Source organism: Lepus europaeus, chromosome 6 (assembly GCF_033115175.1).
Source record: "Lepus europaeus isolate LE1 chromosome 6, mLepTim1.pri, whole genome shotgun sequence".
NCBI classification, from domain to species: Eukaryota; Metazoa; Chordata; class Mammalia; order Lagomorpha; family Leporidae; genus Lepus; species Lepus europaeus.
This window is the reverse complement of record NC_084832.1, coordinates 903,653-920,777: the sequence shown is the minus strand read 5'-3', so window position 1 is coordinate 920,777 and position 17,125 is coordinate 903,653. Positions and strand designations below refer to the sequence as shown.

The 17,125-nt window shown below is 66.3% G+C and overlaps 1 protein-coding gene across 1 annotated transcript in view; it reads left to right on the top strand.

Annotated features, from left to right (window-relative positions):
* The window catches only part of MCF2L (MCF.2 cell line derived transforming sequence like), a 148,093-nt gene extending 134,816 nt beyond the window's left edge, over nucleotides 1-13,277 (top strand). The window contains exons 10-31 of the mRNA XM_062195250.1: nucleotides 650-769; nucleotides 1,024-1,215; nucleotides 1,402-1,593; nucleotides 1,692-1,854; nucleotides 3,192-3,265; nucleotides 3,495-3,571; nucleotides 4,214-4,280; nucleotides 4,604-4,719; nucleotides 5,733-5,802; nucleotides 6,926-7,018; nucleotides 7,098-7,190; nucleotides 7,681-7,806; nucleotides 8,313-8,534; nucleotides 8,622-8,714; nucleotides 8,810-8,888; nucleotides 8,999-9,065; nucleotides 9,836-9,951; nucleotides 10,724-10,798; nucleotides 12,054-12,175; nucleotides 12,809-12,921; nucleotides 13,001-13,104; nucleotides 13,192-13,277. Coding sequence (XP_062051234.1) covers nucleotides 650-769; nucleotides 1,024-1,215; nucleotides 1,402-1,593; nucleotides 1,692-1,854; nucleotides 3,192-3,265; nucleotides 3,495-3,571; nucleotides 4,214-4,280; nucleotides 4,604-4,719; nucleotides 5,733-5,802; nucleotides 6,926-7,018; nucleotides 7,098-7,190; nucleotides 7,681-7,806; nucleotides 8,313-8,534; nucleotides 8,622-8,714; nucleotides 8,810-8,888; nucleotides 8,999-9,065; nucleotides 9,836-9,951; nucleotides 10,724-10,798; nucleotides 12,054-12,175; nucleotides 12,809-12,921; nucleotides 13,001-13,104; nucleotides 13,192-13,277 — 2,460 coding nt within the window. The remainder of the gene's footprint in view (nucleotides 1-649; nucleotides 770-1,023; nucleotides 1,216-1,401; nucleotides 1,594-1,691; nucleotides 1,855-3,191; nucleotides 3,266-3,494; nucleotides 3,572-4,213; nucleotides 4,281-4,603; nucleotides 4,720-5,732; nucleotides 5,803-6,925; nucleotides 7,019-7,097; nucleotides 7,191-7,680; nucleotides 7,807-8,312; nucleotides 8,535-8,621; nucleotides 8,715-8,809; nucleotides 8,889-8,998; nucleotides 9,066-9,835; nucleotides 9,952-10,723; nucleotides 10,799-12,053; nucleotides 12,176-12,808; nucleotides 12,922-13,000; nucleotides 13,105-13,191) is intronic.
* The last annotated feature ends 3,848 nt before the right edge of the window (nucleotides 13,278-17,125 follow it).

The window sequence follows — 17,125 nt, the reverse complement described above, 5'->3', positions numbered from 1 at the left end:
TCCTTTCCTTGGGCGTGATGTTGGACTAGCTTCATGAAACGAAGGCCAGGCTCCCCTGCGCCTCTGCTCTCTGGAAGAAGCTGTGCGGTCGGGCTCGTTCCTGTGCACGCGTCTGGTAGGCTGACGCAGCAAAGCCACCTGGGGCTGGAGACTCCCCGTTGGGACTTTTCCGTTGACTCCCTGTCCTTGACAGCCGGGCTCTCGCGATGAGCTGTTCCACGTCCAGCTGTGACAGCACTTCTCAGCTGTGGGCTCCACGTGTGCAGATTGGCCTACGGCTTTTTCACTTGAGAGGCAGAGACAAAGGCAGACCAATAGAGCTCTCGTCCGCGGTTCACTCCCCAAATGCCCGAACGGCTGGCGCTCCGTCCAGGCCTCCCTCCCTGGCAGCAGGAACCCAGCTGCTGGAGCCATCGCCCGCTGCCCAGTAGGAAGCCTGGACTCAGGGCCGCAGCCGGGAAGGGACCAGGCAGTTGGATGTGGCACACGGGTGTCTTAACTGCCAGGCTAGGCACGGTTCCCTTTTGGGGGTCCACGTGTGTGGGGTCTGCCGCTCCGTCTGTTCGCGCCTGCGTTCTTTGTGCATCTTGCTGGAGACCCCCGCTGGGCCCCCTCCACCCTCTGTCCCTGACGGCTGCTTCTCCACCAGGTCACAGCCACCCTGGACGCCGTGACCCACAAGATGGCGACCTTCACGGATGTCGGCAACAGCCTGGCGCACGTGGAGCACCTGCTGAAGGACCTGGCCAACTTTGAGGAGAAGTCCCGAGTAAGGCCGGGGCGGGGACGGCGTCCCCCAGGGACACCCCGGGCGGGGTGCAGGCACTGCCCGGCCTCAGGGCCCTGCCCTCTCGGCCTTGCCGCAGCGCTGGTGTGGGCCGTGGCTCTGCTTGGACAGCGAGGGCTGGCGCCGGCACCTGTGCCATCCCAGCCCCCGATGTGTAGACGCTCCTCGGCTTGGGCTCCCCGTTGGCCTCCACCAGACGGGAGCCTGAGCTTCTTGGGGACGCCCTCGTCCCACAGGCAGCTGTGGACCGTGCCCGCGCCCTGGCGCTGGAGGGCGGGCGGCTCATCGAGCACAGGCACTACGCCGTGGACTCCATCCTGCCCAAGTGCCAGGAGCTGCGGCACCTGTGCGACCAGTTTGCTTCGGAGATCGGGAGGAGGCGGGCGCTGCTGAACAAGTCCCTGGAGCTGCACGGCCTGCTGGAGACGGTGCGTGGCCCCTGCCCCGGGCGCCCCCTTCCTGCCGCCTCGCAGCGAAGCCCGCCCGGGCCGCCTCCCCTCCGTGTGCGTGAGGGCCCGGCCCGGTGACCGCCGTGTGCCAGCCAGTGCAGCGAGCAGCCAGGGCGTCGGCACAGGGCATGCGCCGGCAGCTCCTCACGGCGCCTCCCGTTCCAGACCATGAGGTGGTGCGACGAGGGCATCTTCCTGCTGGCCTCGCAGCCGGTGGACAAGTGCCAGTCCCAGGACGGGGCCGAGGCGGCGCTCCGGGAGATCGAGAAGTTCCTGGAGACCGGCACGGAGAACAAGCTGCAGGAGCTCAGTGCCATCTACAAGGAGTACGAGGCCATCCTCAACCAAGACCTGATGGTAACGGGCGCTGCCGGGCGGCCCCTCTCCCTCCGGGCGCCCCGGCTCGTGGGCGCTGGAGCGGGCTGACGCCACCCTCGGACCCGCGCTCCCTGCAGGCCCACGTGCAGAAGGTCTTGCAGAAGCAGGCGAGCACCCAGGAGATGTTCCACCGCCGGCAGGCCAGCCTGAAGAAGCTGGCGGCCAGGCAGACGCGGCCCGTGCAGCCCGTGGCCCCCAGACCCGAGGCACTGGCCAACAAGTCCTCCTGCCCTGCCCCAGGTGTGTGCCCCCAGGTGTCCAGGTGTGTGCCCCCCCAGGTGTGTACCCCCCAGGTGTGTCCCTCCCAGGTGTGCACACCCCCCAGGTGTCCAGGTGTGTGCCCCCCAGGTGTGTGCCCCCCAGGTGTGTGTACCTCCCCCAGGTGTGTCCCCCCCAGATATGTCCCCCCAGGTGTCCAGGTGTGTGCCCCCCAGGGGTGTGTCCCGCCAGTGTGTGCCTCCCCCGGGTATGTCCCCCCAGGTGTGTACCCCTCCCCCAGTGTGTGTGCCTCCCCCAGGTGTGTGCTGCCCAGGTGTCCAGGTGTGTGCCCCCCCAGGTGTGTGTGCCTCCCCCAGGTGTGTTCCCCCCAAGTGTCCAGGTGTGTGCTCGTCCCCAGGTGTGTTCCCCCAAGGTGTGTGCCCCTCCCAGGTGTGTGTCCCCCCCAATTTGTGTGCCCCCCAGGTGTGTGTGCCTCCCCCAGGTGTGTTCCCCCCAGATATGTCCCCCCCAGGTGTGCACACCCCCCCAGGTATCCAGGTATGCGCCCCGCCCCAGGTGTGTGTGCCTCCCCCAGGTGTGCCCCTCCCTCAGGTGTGTGCCCCTCCCCAGGTGTGTGCCCCCTAGGTGTCCAGGTATGTCCCTCTCAGGTGTGCACCCCCCCCCAGGTATCCAGGTGTGTACCCCTCCCCAGGTGTGTACCCCCCCGGGTGTCCAGGTGTGTGCCCCTCCCCAGGTGTGTGCCCTGCCAGTGCTCCGGGCCCCTGGGCTCTGTGCATCGCAGGGGCCACACACACTTCTATGGATGCACTGCTCCCCTCCACTTGCCCCAGCTCAGGGGACCCTGTGTGTGACCAGGCCCAGCAGCCGTGCATCCATCTTTGTAAATAATGCCCACGGGAGCCGGTGGCCGTGACGACGCCGAGATGAGCCGTTCCCGGCGAGCCTGTGTGGCCGCAGAGCTGGCAGCATGCCAGGAGCCCCCCTGATGTTCCTCCCCCTGCACCGCCTCCACCCAGAGTGTGCCCTCACGCCTGTGTCCCGGGCAGCCTGTGCTGCCCCCGCCTCCAAGCCTGTGCTCCTGCAGGCCACGTGGGCCACAGCCGCACTTCCTGGGTTTTGCCCCCGTCGCCTCCCTGGCCCCCTCCTCCCTCAGTCGGTCTTGGGCATGCCAACTTCCAAGCTCTGGCAAATTCCAGCACCGGTTCCCTTGAGCCCACCAGCGGCTGGCCAGCCCTCGGCACACTGGGCCCAGGAGAGCGATTTGTGACCCGTGTGGGGGAGCAGCGGGGCTGTCCTGGGGACCGGGCTGCCCTGGCCAGCATCACAGCCCACACTGTCCTGCCCCCTCCCCTCCATAGGAGGCTGGCGTGGTCCGGAGAGCTCCAGCCCTGAGGGTGGCCCCCTGCGGAGAGGGCCCTACCGGAGGGCCAAGGTGAGGCTGCAGCGGCCCCGCCTTGCCCATGGTGGATGTCGGGGTGGTGGGGAGGCGCCCAGCTGGTTCTCTGTGACCACCTCCTGGGTCCCTGGGCCTCCAAGGACGTCTACACGCCTCCTCTCCTTGTCCCTGTGGGACCCACACTGTCCCCGCGCGAGAGGCCGGCCTGGGCTCTGGCCTGAAGCCCCTTCCCGAGGTGGAGGCTGACCTGTCCTTGCGTCCCCAGAGCGAAGTGAGTGAGAGCCGGCAGGGCCGCGGCAGCTGCACGGGGGACGAGGAGGAGAGCCTGGCCGTGCTGCGCAGGTGGGTGCTGGGGCGGACTGCGCAGCGGGGATGTGGGCAGGGACACACGCTGGTGGGGTGTACACCGTGTGGGCTGGGACACACGTGTGGGTGTGTTGTGAGGTGTGCACCGTGTGGGCTGGGACACACGTGTGGGTGTGTTGTGAGGTGTGCACCGTGTGGGCAGGGACACACGTGTGGGTGTTGTGAGGTGTGTACCGTGTGGGCAGGGACACGCGTGTGGGTGTTGTGGGATGTGCACCGTGTGGGCAGGGACATACGTGTGGGTGTTGTGAGGTGTGTACCGTGTGGGCAGGGACACGCGTGTGGGTGTTGTGAGGTGTGTACCGTGTGGGCAGGGACACACGTGTGGGTGTTGTGGGGTGTGCACCGTGTGGGCAGGGACACGTGTGTGGGTGTTGTGGGATGTGCACTGTGTGGACAGGAGCAGGCAGGAGCGTGGAGGTCATGACCCCTCCCAGGAACTGAAGGGGGGGGGCTGCGGGGATGCTGAGCTGGCTGAGGAGGGAGCCAGAGGGAGGTCGGGGGCTCCATGGAACCTGGGGCGGGGTCCGGGCCGGGGACACGCAGGCTGAGCAGTGGAGAGGGGGTGCACCTGCCAGGTGGCCTCGGTGAGACTCGTGCCGCTCCCCTGCACCCCAGGCACGTGATGAATGAGCTGCTGGACACGGAGCGCGCCTACGTGGAGGAGCTGCTGTGCGTCTTGGAGGTGGGGCTGGACGCGGGGTGCCGGGGAGGGGCGGGGACACGCACGTCATGGGCAGGACAGGGCGGATGTGCAGGCCGGGTGCCCTTAACCACGCCCCCTGTGGTGGGCATGTGTGCTGCACATGTCCCAGCCATCACCTGCTCGCGTCCCCACAGTACAAGCGAGTGGATCTGACACTGCTGTGGTGGGGCACGTGTGCCGCACGTGTCCCAGCGATCACCTGCCCACTTCCCCGTGGTACACACGAGGGGATCTGACCCAGCGCCAGCCATGCCAGCACTAGGCGCTCTGTGGCAGGGTCAGCCGACCTCTGCCCCCGGCAGGGCTACGCGGCTGAGATGGAGAACCCCCTGATGGCGCACCTGCTCTCTCCCGGCCTGCTCAGCAAGAAGGGCGTTCTGTTTGGGAACATGGAGGAAATCTATCACTTCCACAACAGGTGAGGCCTGCCCTGGCTGCCCTGAGCCCTGTGTGGTCTGCAGGGTCTCTGGGCTCTGCGTGGATCTCTGCAGAGGGTGGAAGGGCACGACCTTGGGCACCTTGCTGAATTAAAAACAGTCCACCTGCAGCAGGAGGGGCTCAGACCCCCCAGAGCGGCCCAGCCCTGCTCCCCTCCCCCTGAGCTGCGGGGGAGCTGTCTTCCCCAGAGGGGAGCATGGGGCACCGTGGGAGACCCCAAAGGCCTCACCACCCAGCAGCACCCACGTGGCGCCCAGGGCCACTCTTGAGGGACAGCGACTGGAGGCACCATCCGTGTCGGCCTCCTGGGGGACTCCGGGGACCGACTGAGCTGCTTTGGTTTCCATGTGCATCTGTTCCCTGTGACGCACGGGAGCTGCTGGGCGAGAGGAGCGTGGGTGCACGCTGTCCTGAGCCCCAGGGAGCAGGCAGGAGGACATGGCCTGTGTCCTGAGAGAGGCGGTGCAGGGTGGGCCCAGTCTGTGCTGCCTGGGGAGCAGCGGGAGCTGGGAGCGCTCCCCCGTCGTCACGGTCTCTGTTCAGAGAGGAGGCGGCAGGTCCTCCGCCAGGGAGCCAGCCCTCTCCACGGAGGCGGCACGCGAGGTCTCAGCCAGTCCTGGGGCTGGGGGAGGGGAGCACAGCGCCCTGCCTGTGCCCTGCCTGTGCCCTGTCCAGTGTTGCCTCAGGGGCAGGTGCCCGGCAGAAGCGGGGCGGGGCACAGCCCCATCCGGGAGCTGGGCACTGCCCAGGGCGGACCCCTGGGCACGGCTCCCCAGGGGCCCCTGACCATGCATCCTGGCCTGGGCTGGCAGGGAGCCGCTGCGGCCCCCCACAGGAACACCTGCGCCCACAGTGAGGCACGGCCAGCCCGGGTCAGCCATGCTGTGGCCGTGCCAGGGAGCCTGGGTGTGGGCCGCAGGGTCCCGAGGCCGCCCCGGTGGAGCGTGGAGGGCCCTGGGTGGCTGCCGCCTCACGGAAACCTCGCTTGCCCAGGGTTTTCCTGAGGGAGCTGGAGAACTACACCGACTGCCCGGAGCTGGTCGGGAGGTGCTTCCTGGAGAGGGTGAGTGTGGGCGTGCCTGTCCTTTGTCACTGTCACTTCTCCTGCCGTCCCCGTCCTCCCCAGAGTGCAGGGGCCCCGTGTGGCTGAACGCAGGGCCAAAGGAACAGCACTTTTCCAGTTCCACTGAGAGAGAAAACAATAAACTGGACAGTGGAGTCCTGGGGGCCCTGAGCTGGCGGCCGCGGGCCCTGGGCCCTGTGTGCCTCAGCTGCTGGCCTGAGCCCCATTTTCTTCTCCAAGACGGCGGGGCCGCCACGGCCGTGAGGGGCTGGTGGCAGGGCTTGGGGAGCAGGAAGGGCCGGCGGGGCAGGTCCTCCCCTGCCATCCCACCAGAGCCCGTCACGCTGTGCCACGCAATGTGGAAAAGGCAGCTCCCCACAGCAGGAAGCGGAGTGGTGTGCGTGGAGTGCGGGCCCGGAGGCTGAGACGCTCGCTGGTGGCAGTGTCTGTGTCCACTCCGGGGGCCGCTTGGTCCTGAGTGGGGTCCTCAGTGGCGGCAGCAGCAGCAGCGGGGGCTCCTGGGAGAGGCTCAGAAGCTCAGGTTCTTGGGCCGGCCAGGCAGAGGCACTGGCCGGTGGTGGCTGGCAGGGGTGGCCACGCCCCATGTGGGCAGCACTTCGGGGCTGCCCTGGGAGCTGTCTCACAGCGGGAGGTCTGTATGGTGCCCTGGGCGGCAGCCTTTTGTCCCAAGGCACAAAGTCAACTCGGCCAAGGTTTCGCAAGACCAAGGCCAGAGCTGCAAGGACTCTGTGCAAGGAGACACAGCCTACCCTGCTGTTCCCGCTGGTGACGGCCGCGTCCCCAAGACCTCTGTGCCCTGGTGACGGCTGCGTCCCCTGAGACCCCTGAGCCCCATGACCGCTGGGTCCTGGCAGGTGCCTGGGAGCCGTGGCCTCATGCAGGGCTCAGGCGTGTTGGCCCGGTACCTGGTGTTGGTTTCACAGGAACCCTGGCTGTGCAGTCACGTAGACAGCCCTGCAGGCCACCGTGGAGGCCCCACAGGACTCACGGCCATGCCTGCCTGTGCTGTGCTCGGCCATTCTGGTGGTTGGGCAGGGCCTGCACATGCGTGTCACCCTGCCACACGTGGAGCGGCACAGCAGGCGGTCTGTCCCCCGTGCAGATGGAGGAGTTCCAGATCTACGAGAAGTACTGCCAGAACAAGCCGCGCTCCGAGAGCCTGTGGCGACAGTGCTCCGACTGCCCCTTCTTCCAGGTAGTCCCCTGCCCCGCCCCGTGCCCCCACACCGGCCCGGTCCAGAAACCGCAGGCCCGACGGCTCTCTGCGGCCCCAGGAGTGCCAGAGGAAGCTGGACCACAAGCTGAGCCTGGACTCCTACCTGCTGAAGCCCGTGCAGAGGGTCACCAAGTACCAGCTGCTGCTCAAAGTGAGTCCCCCCGCACCTGCACCGCGCCCGCCTGCCTGCCCACCCAGGGGCCTCGCTTGGACCAGGCCACGCCCCAGGCCTCAGAGCCGCTTCCTCAGACTGTCCCCTGCCCGACAGGCCGGAGCCCCGCTGTGCACAGGGTGGTGCAGGGGAGGGGGGCGTGCCCTGTGCACCTGCCCTGGTGGCAGGGCCAGCCTGGCTGCCCGCCCCGGCCAGGGTCACAGTGGCTGGCGGGAGCCCCTCCGAGCACACAGCTCCCGATCTGCAGCGTCTGTCTGGCCTGGCTCCTGGCTTCAGGGAGCTGCTGGGCCGGCAGGGCAGTGTCCTGAGACCAGGGACAGGGGGGCCACAGTGGGCAGGCAGGGGTGCAGTGTGCAGGCATGAGGTGCTGTGCAGAGCCCCCGCCCAGGGGCTGCACCTGCTGTGCGCGGGAGCCCAGGCGGCTGCTGTGAGCATGTGCCATGCCCACCACGCCCGTGTGCCTGCCCAGGAGATGCTGAAGTACAGCAAGCACTGCGAGGGGGCTGAGGACCTGCAGGAGGCGCTCAGCTCCATCCTGGGCATCCTCAAGGCCGTCAACGACTCCATGCACCTCATCGCCATCACCGGCTATGACGTAAGCCCGTGCCAAGGCTGCGCGCGCCAGGGTCTGGGTCAGCAGGTCTGGGCGGGGCTCGGGGCCTGAGGCTCCTGGTCAGGCGGGCAGCTGTGCAGCAGGGACACTCGTCTCATGGGGACGAGTGACGGGTGCACGGGCCGGAGACAGGTGTCTCCCCTCCCTAACGTCTGCCTCTGTGCAGCCTCCGCACTCGCCCTTGGCCACCTTTGTAATTAACGTTGAGATGTGGGTGAGGGCTGTCAGCAGTCTGAGCGAAGACCAGGGAAGCACAGGGCTCCCACACACTGACGCTGGCTGTGTCCGCGTCTCGTGCCGCGTGACCACCCTGCTGGCCACACTGACCGAAGTCCCTGCCCAGAGGCACCAGGAGACCCGGGGCCGCCCTAGGGGTCCCCTGTGCACACTCCTCGGCCCCGCCCCTGCCCAGGAGGCCCCGCCCCCTGCAGTCTGGTGGCGCGCTGGGCGGGGGGGCGGGGGGGACCTGACGTGGCCGCCGATTCCAGGGCAACCTCAGCGAGCTGGGCAGGCTGCTGATGCAAGGCTCGTTCAGCGTGTGGACCGACCACAAGCGGGGCCACACCAAGGTCAAGGAGCTGGCCCGGTTCAAGCCCATGCAGCGCCACCTGTTCTTGCACGAGAAGGCCGTGCTCTTCTGCAAGAAGCGAGAGGAGAACGGGGAGGGCTACGAGAAGGCCCCGTCCTACAGCTACAAGCAGTCCTTGAACGTGAGCGAGAGCCCAGGCGGGGTCTGCCCCTCGGCCCCGGCCCGCGGCGGTGCCCACGTTGACCCCCCCGCCACCCTGTGCTGGCAGATGGCCGCCGTCGGCATCACCGAGAATGTGAAGGGTGACAGCAAGAAGTTCGAGATCTGGTACAACGCCCGGGAGGAGGTGTACATCGTGCAGGTAGGAGGGCGGAGGCGGGCCCCTGGAGCCAGGGGTGCAGACGAGAGGATGCTGCGCGGGGCCAAGCACTCAGCGCCCGATGTTGCTCTGGGCAGGCGCCGACACCCGAGATCAAGGCGGCGTGGGTGACGGAGATCCGGAAGGTGCTGACCAGCCAGCTGCAGGCTTGCAGAGGTGAGGCCGCCTGTGCCTATGCCCAGCCTTCACGCGAGCACCACAGGGTGCTCAGGGGCAGGGACGGCCGCGGCCGTCGTGGTGAGCCCTGCGTGGTGTTGTCCCCCCAGAGGCCAGCCAGCACCGGGCGCTGGAGCAGTCCCAGAGCCTGCCTCTGCCCGCGCCGTCCAGCACCAGGTGAGCACGCTGGCCCCAGCAGGGCCTTCCCTGCAGCCTCACCCATGGCCCCACCGGGACCGCTTCCTGTCGCTTCCTGACGGGGCCTGGGGGCTCCAGGCTGAAGCAGGACTTGAGGCCGCTGCCTGCAGGGGGCGCACCTGTCGGGCTGGGCCTGCACGTGCTGCCTTGTAGCTCTCCTGCCCGTTTTCCTGTTCTTTTTCTCCTTTTCTTCATGCTTTGTCAGCCACCTTTTTTTTTTTTTTTCAATTAATTTAAAAGGCAGATTTACAGAGAGGAGATACAGAGACCTGTTCCATCCACTGGGTCATTCCACAAATGGCCATAATGGCCTATACTGGAGCCAGGAGCTTCCTCTGGGTCTCCCCCGTGGGTGCAGGGGCCCCAGCACGTGGGCAATCTTCCACTGCTTTCCCAGGTGCACCAGCAGGGAGCTGGACCGGAAGTGGAGTAGCCGGGACTTGAACTGGCGCCCCTGTGTGCTGGCACTGCAGGCTGTGAGCCTGACCCACTGCGCCACAGCGCCGCCCTGCCGGCCGCCTCTAGTCACTGCAGCAGTGAATCCAGGCGGAGTGGGTGTCCTCGTGACAGACGGAACCCACCCCCACCCCCGGCCACCAGAGACCCGTTTCCTAGGAAGGGCTTTGCTCTCCCGCTGCTGCGGCTTGGGCTCAGTGGGGGGGCCCAGGACGCCATGGGGATGGGCTGGGGGCCTGCAGCTGTCCGAGCCTCAGAACCCATTTCTTTCTCCATGTGTGTGACGCCGTCAGTCCCTCGAGAGGGAGCACGAAGAATGTCAAAAAGCTGGAAGAACGGAAGACCGACCCCCTGAGCCTGGAGGGCTACGTGGGCTCCTCACTGCCCAAGGCCCCCGAGAAGGGCCAAGGTGGGTGTCTGGAGCAGAGCCCCCCACCCCGCCCCAGCATGCAGGGGCCCTCGGCAGAGCTCCGGCGTCCCCTCAAGGCCAGAGGGGGAACGTCACGGCCACAGCGCATGCGTCCTCAGCCCATGCTGGCCACTCACGCGCACACCCAGGGGCAGCCCGGCTCCATCTGCGTGCCCAGAGCCATCTTTTAGGAGTGCCATGGCCTTGAACACCTGTAGGCCAGCCTCTCGGACCCAGAGGCTGCACAGAACCGGCCACTTCCTCTCCGTCCACCGAGGCCGAGGGCCTTCTTCTGCCAGCTGTGCTGGGCGTTGGCAGCGGGCAGGGCTGCTGACCAGCAGCCTGGGCAGGAAGCGGGCTGGGGAAGGCCGGCGCCAGCCCAGAGCGCTCAGGCCCCCGGCCCTGGGCCTGTTGTCCTTTTGTAAAACTGAGACTGGCCTTGGACTTGAAGCAGACGGACCGTCAGCTCTGGTAATGCACACCTGGAGGCGGCCCCCAGCCCCGCCCGGACCCCTGGGCCATCGCCACCTGCTCACAAAAGCCCTCACCCGGCCCCAGCATCTGTCACTGGGCCGCCGCCTGTCTCAGCACTGTCTCCTCTCTCCCCCCCTCCCCATTTATCTCCCTCACCCCCCCCACCCCTTTCTCCCTCTCTCCCCTGGCTCTCTCCCTCCTCCCCCCTCCCTGTTTCCCTCTCCCCCTCCCCCTTCTCCCCTCCCCCTCTCTCCCCTCCCCCTCTCTCCCTGGTCTGTGCCTCGTCCTCCTCCTGCAGCTTCTCCCACCAGTCCTGACAAAAAAGCTAAGCGACATGAAGTAAAGAGCGACCCAACTCCTTTTGGTCTGCGAGGTAGAGTGAGCCTGGCGCGGGCGGACCCCGCGCACCCCGGCCGCGCGTCACTGGGGTGAAGCCGGCAGTCGGGAGGCAGCACAGGCTGTGGGCCGGCCGCAGTGGCCCAGGCGGAGCTGCGCTGCTGGGCCAGGCGTGGGCTGGGTTTGGGAGGGTTCCTGGTTTGCGGCTTCCCCTGTGTCCCACTTGGCGGCACGGGTGCCACCTGAACAGGGTCCCCACCGCGGCCCCAGGCGTTTCGGGCAGGCACCCTGCCAACCCCGCCGTGTCCCGGCCACTCACGGGAGCTCCCCGGCCGCAGGCTTCCCTGTCCTCTGCACGGCGGCCACGCGGGCTCTCCCTGGCCCCGGTGCCTCTCGCTGTCCGGCCGCGCAGAGGCTTCCACGCCAACCCTCCTGACTGGCCCCGCTGTCCTCAGTGTGGCTTCCGCGTGGCCAGAGGCCCTGAGCGGTGCTGAGGAGGGGCTGTAAGCGGCAGCTGGGCCTTGCCCACGGCGCCGCCTCGCCCTGCCGTGCACTCTCGGGGAGGACACGGGCCTGTGGTTTGGGAACTCGCCACTGCCCAGTTCCCGCAGACGCCGGCCACCTGCCCCTCAGTCACCCCAGGGGGCTCAGGTGTAGCCAGGACCTGGCAGGGTGGGGCTCAGCCCCTGCAGGAGCCGTGACCTTGGCCAGCCTGGAGCCCCAGGGGCTTAGGGGAATGCCCGGCACTGCCTCGGCACAGCTTCCCCTGCCTTCCCTGGGCGTTGCCAGCAGGGGGCGCTGTAACTCGGTGCGGCTGGGGTGCCGCGTGCCGATCTTCCCGCGTCGTCTGAGCACACAGCTGTGTTGAGCCCCACGGGAGTGAGCTCCCACGGTCATTGTCCTTGGCACTGACGGGGGTTTGCTCAGCGTCGGAGTCCCCCCGGCCGCTCCCTCGGGGCCGTAATGCGGTCGGCGTGTGGGTTTCGGTCCTCGTGTGCCGACCCGGCTGGGTGGGCTGCAGCCAGGCAGCGCCAGGGCCTCAGCGGCCTCCCAGGCCCGGTTTGCTGGTGTTCAACGTTCTGGCTCCTACTGAAACCTCCTCACCCTCAGGGCGTCGGCTCTGGGGCTCAGAGCAGGCAGGCGACAGCTCACCAACCTGGGCTGGCCCAGCGGCTGCAGAGCCCCCGCCCCCGCGGGACCTGCGGGGTGGGTGGCATCTAGGCAGACCCTCGCAGGTGCAGTGTAGCTCCGCGCGAGGGACCGGTCCTCACTGGGGTCTGCTCCTCTCGCAGGCTGGAGCAAAACGTCGCACTCGCTGGAGGCCCCCGAGGACGACGGCGGCTGGTCAAGTGCCGAGGAGCTGGTGAACTCGTCTGACGCGGAGGACGACGGGGGCCTGGGTCCCCGGAAGCTGGTAACTCGGGCCGCCCGGAGACGGGGTCCCGATGGGTGCCGCTCAGCCCGGGCCGGTTGAGGTAGATTTTCCAGTGCCCACGGCTGCCCTGGCCTCCGTGCCGGAGCCCGCGTGGTGTACAGGGGACGGTCCACACCTCGCTGAGCTGCCTTCTAGCTGCACACCTGCGGCTCAGGCAGAATCCGAGCCGTCTCGGGGTGGGCGCGCTCTGCTGTGTGACAAACACCGGGGCTGCAGAGGCCCCGGGCAGCAAAGGGCTGGGCAGGGCCGCTCCAGAGGCTGCCCCAGCACGGCCCGCGGGGACAGCATGCCTGGCGGAATCCTGTTCTCAGCGTGGGTGTACCTGGGGGTCCTGCCCAGGCGGCTCCGGGTGTGGCGCGCGTGGGAGTGGGGCCTGATCAGAGGGCAGCTCCAGGGGGACACAGCAGCTGGGCACGCCCGGTCAGCTGCCACGGAGCTGGGGACCCCGGCGCCCCCTGAGGACAGCACCTGCTCCTCCAGCAGGCACTGACCAGAGGCAGCTGCCCGTGCACAGGGTGGCAGGCAGCTGTGGGCGGGGAGCGGGGGGCGCACGGCCCACGGCGCTCCGCGGCGGACCTGGCTTGCCCGGGTGCTGACGCGCGGCTCCCGCAGGTCCCGGGCAAGTACACGGTGACGGCCGACAGCGAGAAGGGGGGCCCGGGCACGCTGGCCGTGAAGGGCGGGGACGTGGTGGAGGTGGTCGAGGAGGGCGCCGAGGGCCTCTGGTAAGACCCCCGCGCCCGCCGCCGCGCCGCGCTCGGCCTCCGCCGGCGCCCGGTGGAGCCGCTGCCGCGCCTCTTGCAGGTTCGTGCGGGACCTGACGAGCGGCGCCGAGGGCTGGGTGCCGGCCGGCAGCCTGAGCGGCCTCCTGCGCAAGGCGGGCTCGGCGCAGTGTCTGAGCAGCTCAGGTAGGCGCGGGGCGCAGGGGCGGGGCGCGGGGCGTGCGCGGGCGGCGGCAGTCCGCAGCGCCCCGTCTCCGCCTGCTTTCCCCGCAGAGTCGAGCCCGGGCTCCGCCGCCCTGAGCAACTCGTCGAGCTGCAGCGAGGGCTGCCACGCCGCCTTCTCCGACCTGCAGGGCTAGCGGCGGACGCCTGAGGCCGCGGCGCCCCGGACCCGCGCCCGGACCCCCGTGAGCGGCGCCCCGCGGCGCGGCAACCACGACCACGGCCACTCGGCCGGCTCCAGGGCGGCACGTCCACGCAGGCGTCCCGGCTCGGAAGTGGACGGCGCGGGGCCCAGAGCCCTGGGGAAGGCGCAGGGCCGCCCCGGCCCCACGCATCTGGGCGGGAACTGTGCGTGGGCAGAGTCGCGTCCTGGAGGAGCCCCGACCCCCTGACCAAAATCCCGAGCCGAGAGGGGGCGGGGCGCTCGCGGCCGGCACGCTTTCCGGTTCTCTAAGCAGGGATGGACCCCGTGGCCATGTTTGGGTGCCCTGGCCTCACGTCTACCAAGAATCACTGTGTTTACATGACATGACAGTTTGATACTGTATTTGATATAAAAGTATTTTTTGTTACCCGGGTTGACATCCAACCACGCTGTTTTTACCGCCGAGTGACTCGGGGACGCCCAGGCCGCGGGGGCAGGTTCCGTCCCCACGGGAGAGTGGTACTGTCACTTCAAACCTCAGCTCTTCTACAGACGCCGGGGCTCGGTGTAAAGGCGCTCACGGACGGACACCCCGCTCCGGGACGAACGTGGAGGCAGCGCGCGGGGTCCCGGCCCAGGCGGGCGCCTCCCGAGCGGGCGCCGTGTTCCCCTCGGCCCAGGGCCGGATGGCCCGGGAGCGCCGTTTCCCCTGCTTGTGTTCCTGACACAGATCTGTTCTCGGAAAGCCCTTCTGCAGCCCTCCGGGCACACGTGTGTGTGATCGTGTGTGTTCATGTGTGTGACATGCAGTCCTTGCAGATGTAGCCATCGTCCCCATGCTGCTGAGCGCGGGTCTACACAGCCTTCCCGCTCCGGCGCCCCGCCCCCGCCCTCGCCCTGGGCTCCCAAAGCCAGCCCTGGCCGGACCTCCAGAGCGCGGGAGGACAGCAGGAAGGGCGCTGCGGGAGCCGCTCTTCTGCGCCGCACCCCCCCCCCCAAGGCACTTTACACGTCGCGTTCCGTCCACTGTTACTTTTTTACTGCTGATGTAAATGAAATGTAAAGCGCAGAGACTTTATTGTATGCAGTCTGAATAAATACCGGCGAGCGCCGCTGTGTGCAGCCTCTGTCTCCGCGCCTGCCCCTCCCTTGACCCCAGGCCGCAGGTGCGCAGCGTGGCCGGCAGGAGGCGCCGTCAGCGCTGCACTTGGCGGGCAGGTGCTCCGCAGGGAGCAGCAGCGCGGAGCACAGAGGCAGGGGCCCAGGACAGGGAGCAGCAGGCGCAGCCCGCGCGCGGCTCCGCAGCCGACCGGCTGGGAACTGCTGGGAGAGGCCTTGAGACAAAACCAAGCAGAGGCGAAGCACAAAGTTGCAAAAAGTTCGTGAAAAATGGAAATTAAACATTGGCAAGAAAATTCCAAAATCCCTGCATTCTTCAAAAATGTCATCCAAAAAACCCATGTCGTGAAAAACATGCAAAGGTCTCCATTTTTGTTTTGCACCAAAACAAACTTCTTTTCTTCCGTTTGTCCACATACTTCGTGAAGCACCTTCACGTGGCAAACACTGCCCACAGGAGAGAAGGCGGTGACCCTGGCCGCACGTGCAGTGGCGTGTAGGACGGTGTGAGGGCCCTGCACGGGGCAGGGACGCTCAGGGCGGTGTGGGCCGGGTCATGTCAGAGCTGATTCGCGTCTGTCCAGAGACAGGCGCTGTTTTCAGCGCACGTGAACGTGCGTACACAGCCTGCTGCAAACCGGCGAGAGATGGTTAACAAGGCTCGCCTCTAAGGCCTGGGCCAGAGAGGAGGTCACCGGGCCCCCACTCCAGGCTCTCAGGGTCTGCACACCAGAGCCTGACAGCTGCAGCCGAAGCCCTGCCGAGCAGCAAGGCCCACAGGACGGGTGAGCCAGCAAGGAGACAGCCTCAGAAAAGACTGGGCCCCATGTGGGGCAGCAGGTGAAGCCGCCCCTGCAGGGCCTGCATCCCGTGCAGGTGCCGGTTCAAGTCTCGCTGCTCCACTTCCGACCCAGCTCTCTGCCGTGGCCTGGGAAAGCAGGAGATGGCCCAAGTGCTTGGGCCCTGCACCCACGTGGGAGACTGGAAGCTCTTGGCTCCTGGCTTCAGATCGGCCCAGCTCGGGCCATTGCAGCCATTTGAGGAATGGAGTGGATGGAAGACCTCTGTCTCTCCCTTACTCTGCCTTTAAAACAAATAAACCATAAAAACAAAAAAAGGCATCCCTCACAGAAAGCACGAAGAAGGAATTCGTTCAACAGAACCAAAGCAAAACAAAGCAGCCAAGTGACACCTTGTTCCTCAGCAGACCTGATACAGACCAACGTACACAAAGCTGGGCGACTTCACAAGGACAAGCTTTCAGAGGAGAGCAGCAACGTGAACAACCTCCTGCAACTGCATCTGAAAAAAGGACAAGTCGGACTTTTCTTTTAAAAACAAATTTTTGAAACTGATCAAGAAAGAACTCCAACACTTGGGTTGGTGATTAACCAGTCCAGCTAACTCTACCCGTGCACGGATCCAGATCCGGTGGTGTAGTGGACACAGTCTGTTTACACAACCAAAGGGAGAGGAGGGGAGCAATGCCACCAGCTCAGGAGGCAAGTTGAACCTTGACACCCAGACCTGACAAACACCACGTGAGGAGCAATGATGACTATGAAGGCAAAACTCCCAATAAAACCTCGCTGTACAATAAACAAAAGTGCATTCTAACTGAGTAACTGTGTCCCAGCAATGCAATATGGCCCAATATCAGAAAAGGAGCGCCACGCTTGGGCACTGTGACAAACATCCCCAGTGTAACAGATGCAAAAAAAAACCCAAGCTTTATTCAACATTCATTGATTAGGTTCAGCCAAGTAGGAGGAGGATAAAATTCTCCATCCTGATGCTGTACGCCTAACAAAATCTCCCCAGCCCCAACTCAGAGCCCCTTGCTGAGGGCAGAACGGTGCAGGGGCACTGAGAGCTACCCAGGGGACCAGAGTGTGGGCAGCACAGCACGAGAGAGCAGCGGCGAGAACTCGCAGTGGCCGCAGGGCACGCACCCTCCAGCCAGCCCACAAGACGTCACTAGCAGCCCAGCCGTGATCACAGCATAACACACGAACACAACAGAGTTTGTGCACGACGTTAGGAAACCTAACTGAAGGTTATAGAGAGAAGCCCAAATTAGGGCGGGTGTTTGGCCTAGCAGCTAAGATGCCTGCACCCCGCACTGGTGGGCCTGGGTTCGAGTCCCTGCTGTGCTCCTGACTCCAGCTTCCCACTACTGCAGACCCTGGGAGGCAGCAGCAGACCTGCACTGAGACCCCAGCTCCTGGCTTCGGCCCCGGCCCAGCCCCAGCCATCGGGGGCATTTGAGCAGTGAACCAGCTGACAGACGATTCCCACTCTCTCCTGCCCTTGTGAATAAAAAAGAGCAAGTCACCAAAACGGCAGGTCTCCCCTAAACTGACGTTTATGAGTCCTTGTGGGATCAGGAAGCTGGTTTAGTGTGCGTGGAGGAGTAACGGCCTCAGTGTAGCCATGAGGCTTCAGGCAGTGGGAGGGACAACACGAGGGGAGCTTGCCCGGCCAGCTGTGGGTTGGCTGCAAAGCCGCAGTCAGCTACCACAGGATTCCCCACGGCTGTGTGTGCACAGGACCAGGGGGCAGTCAGATCAACCGTGAGCTCAGGGAGCGAGGCCGGCTCAGCCGCTCTCCTGTGGACACGCGATGAATTATGTCTCTCAACTGGAAACAGGATTATCAGAAGGGAAAAAAAGTCAAGAACGCTGTACTCACAGGATGGGCAAAGAGAAAAACACGCATAAA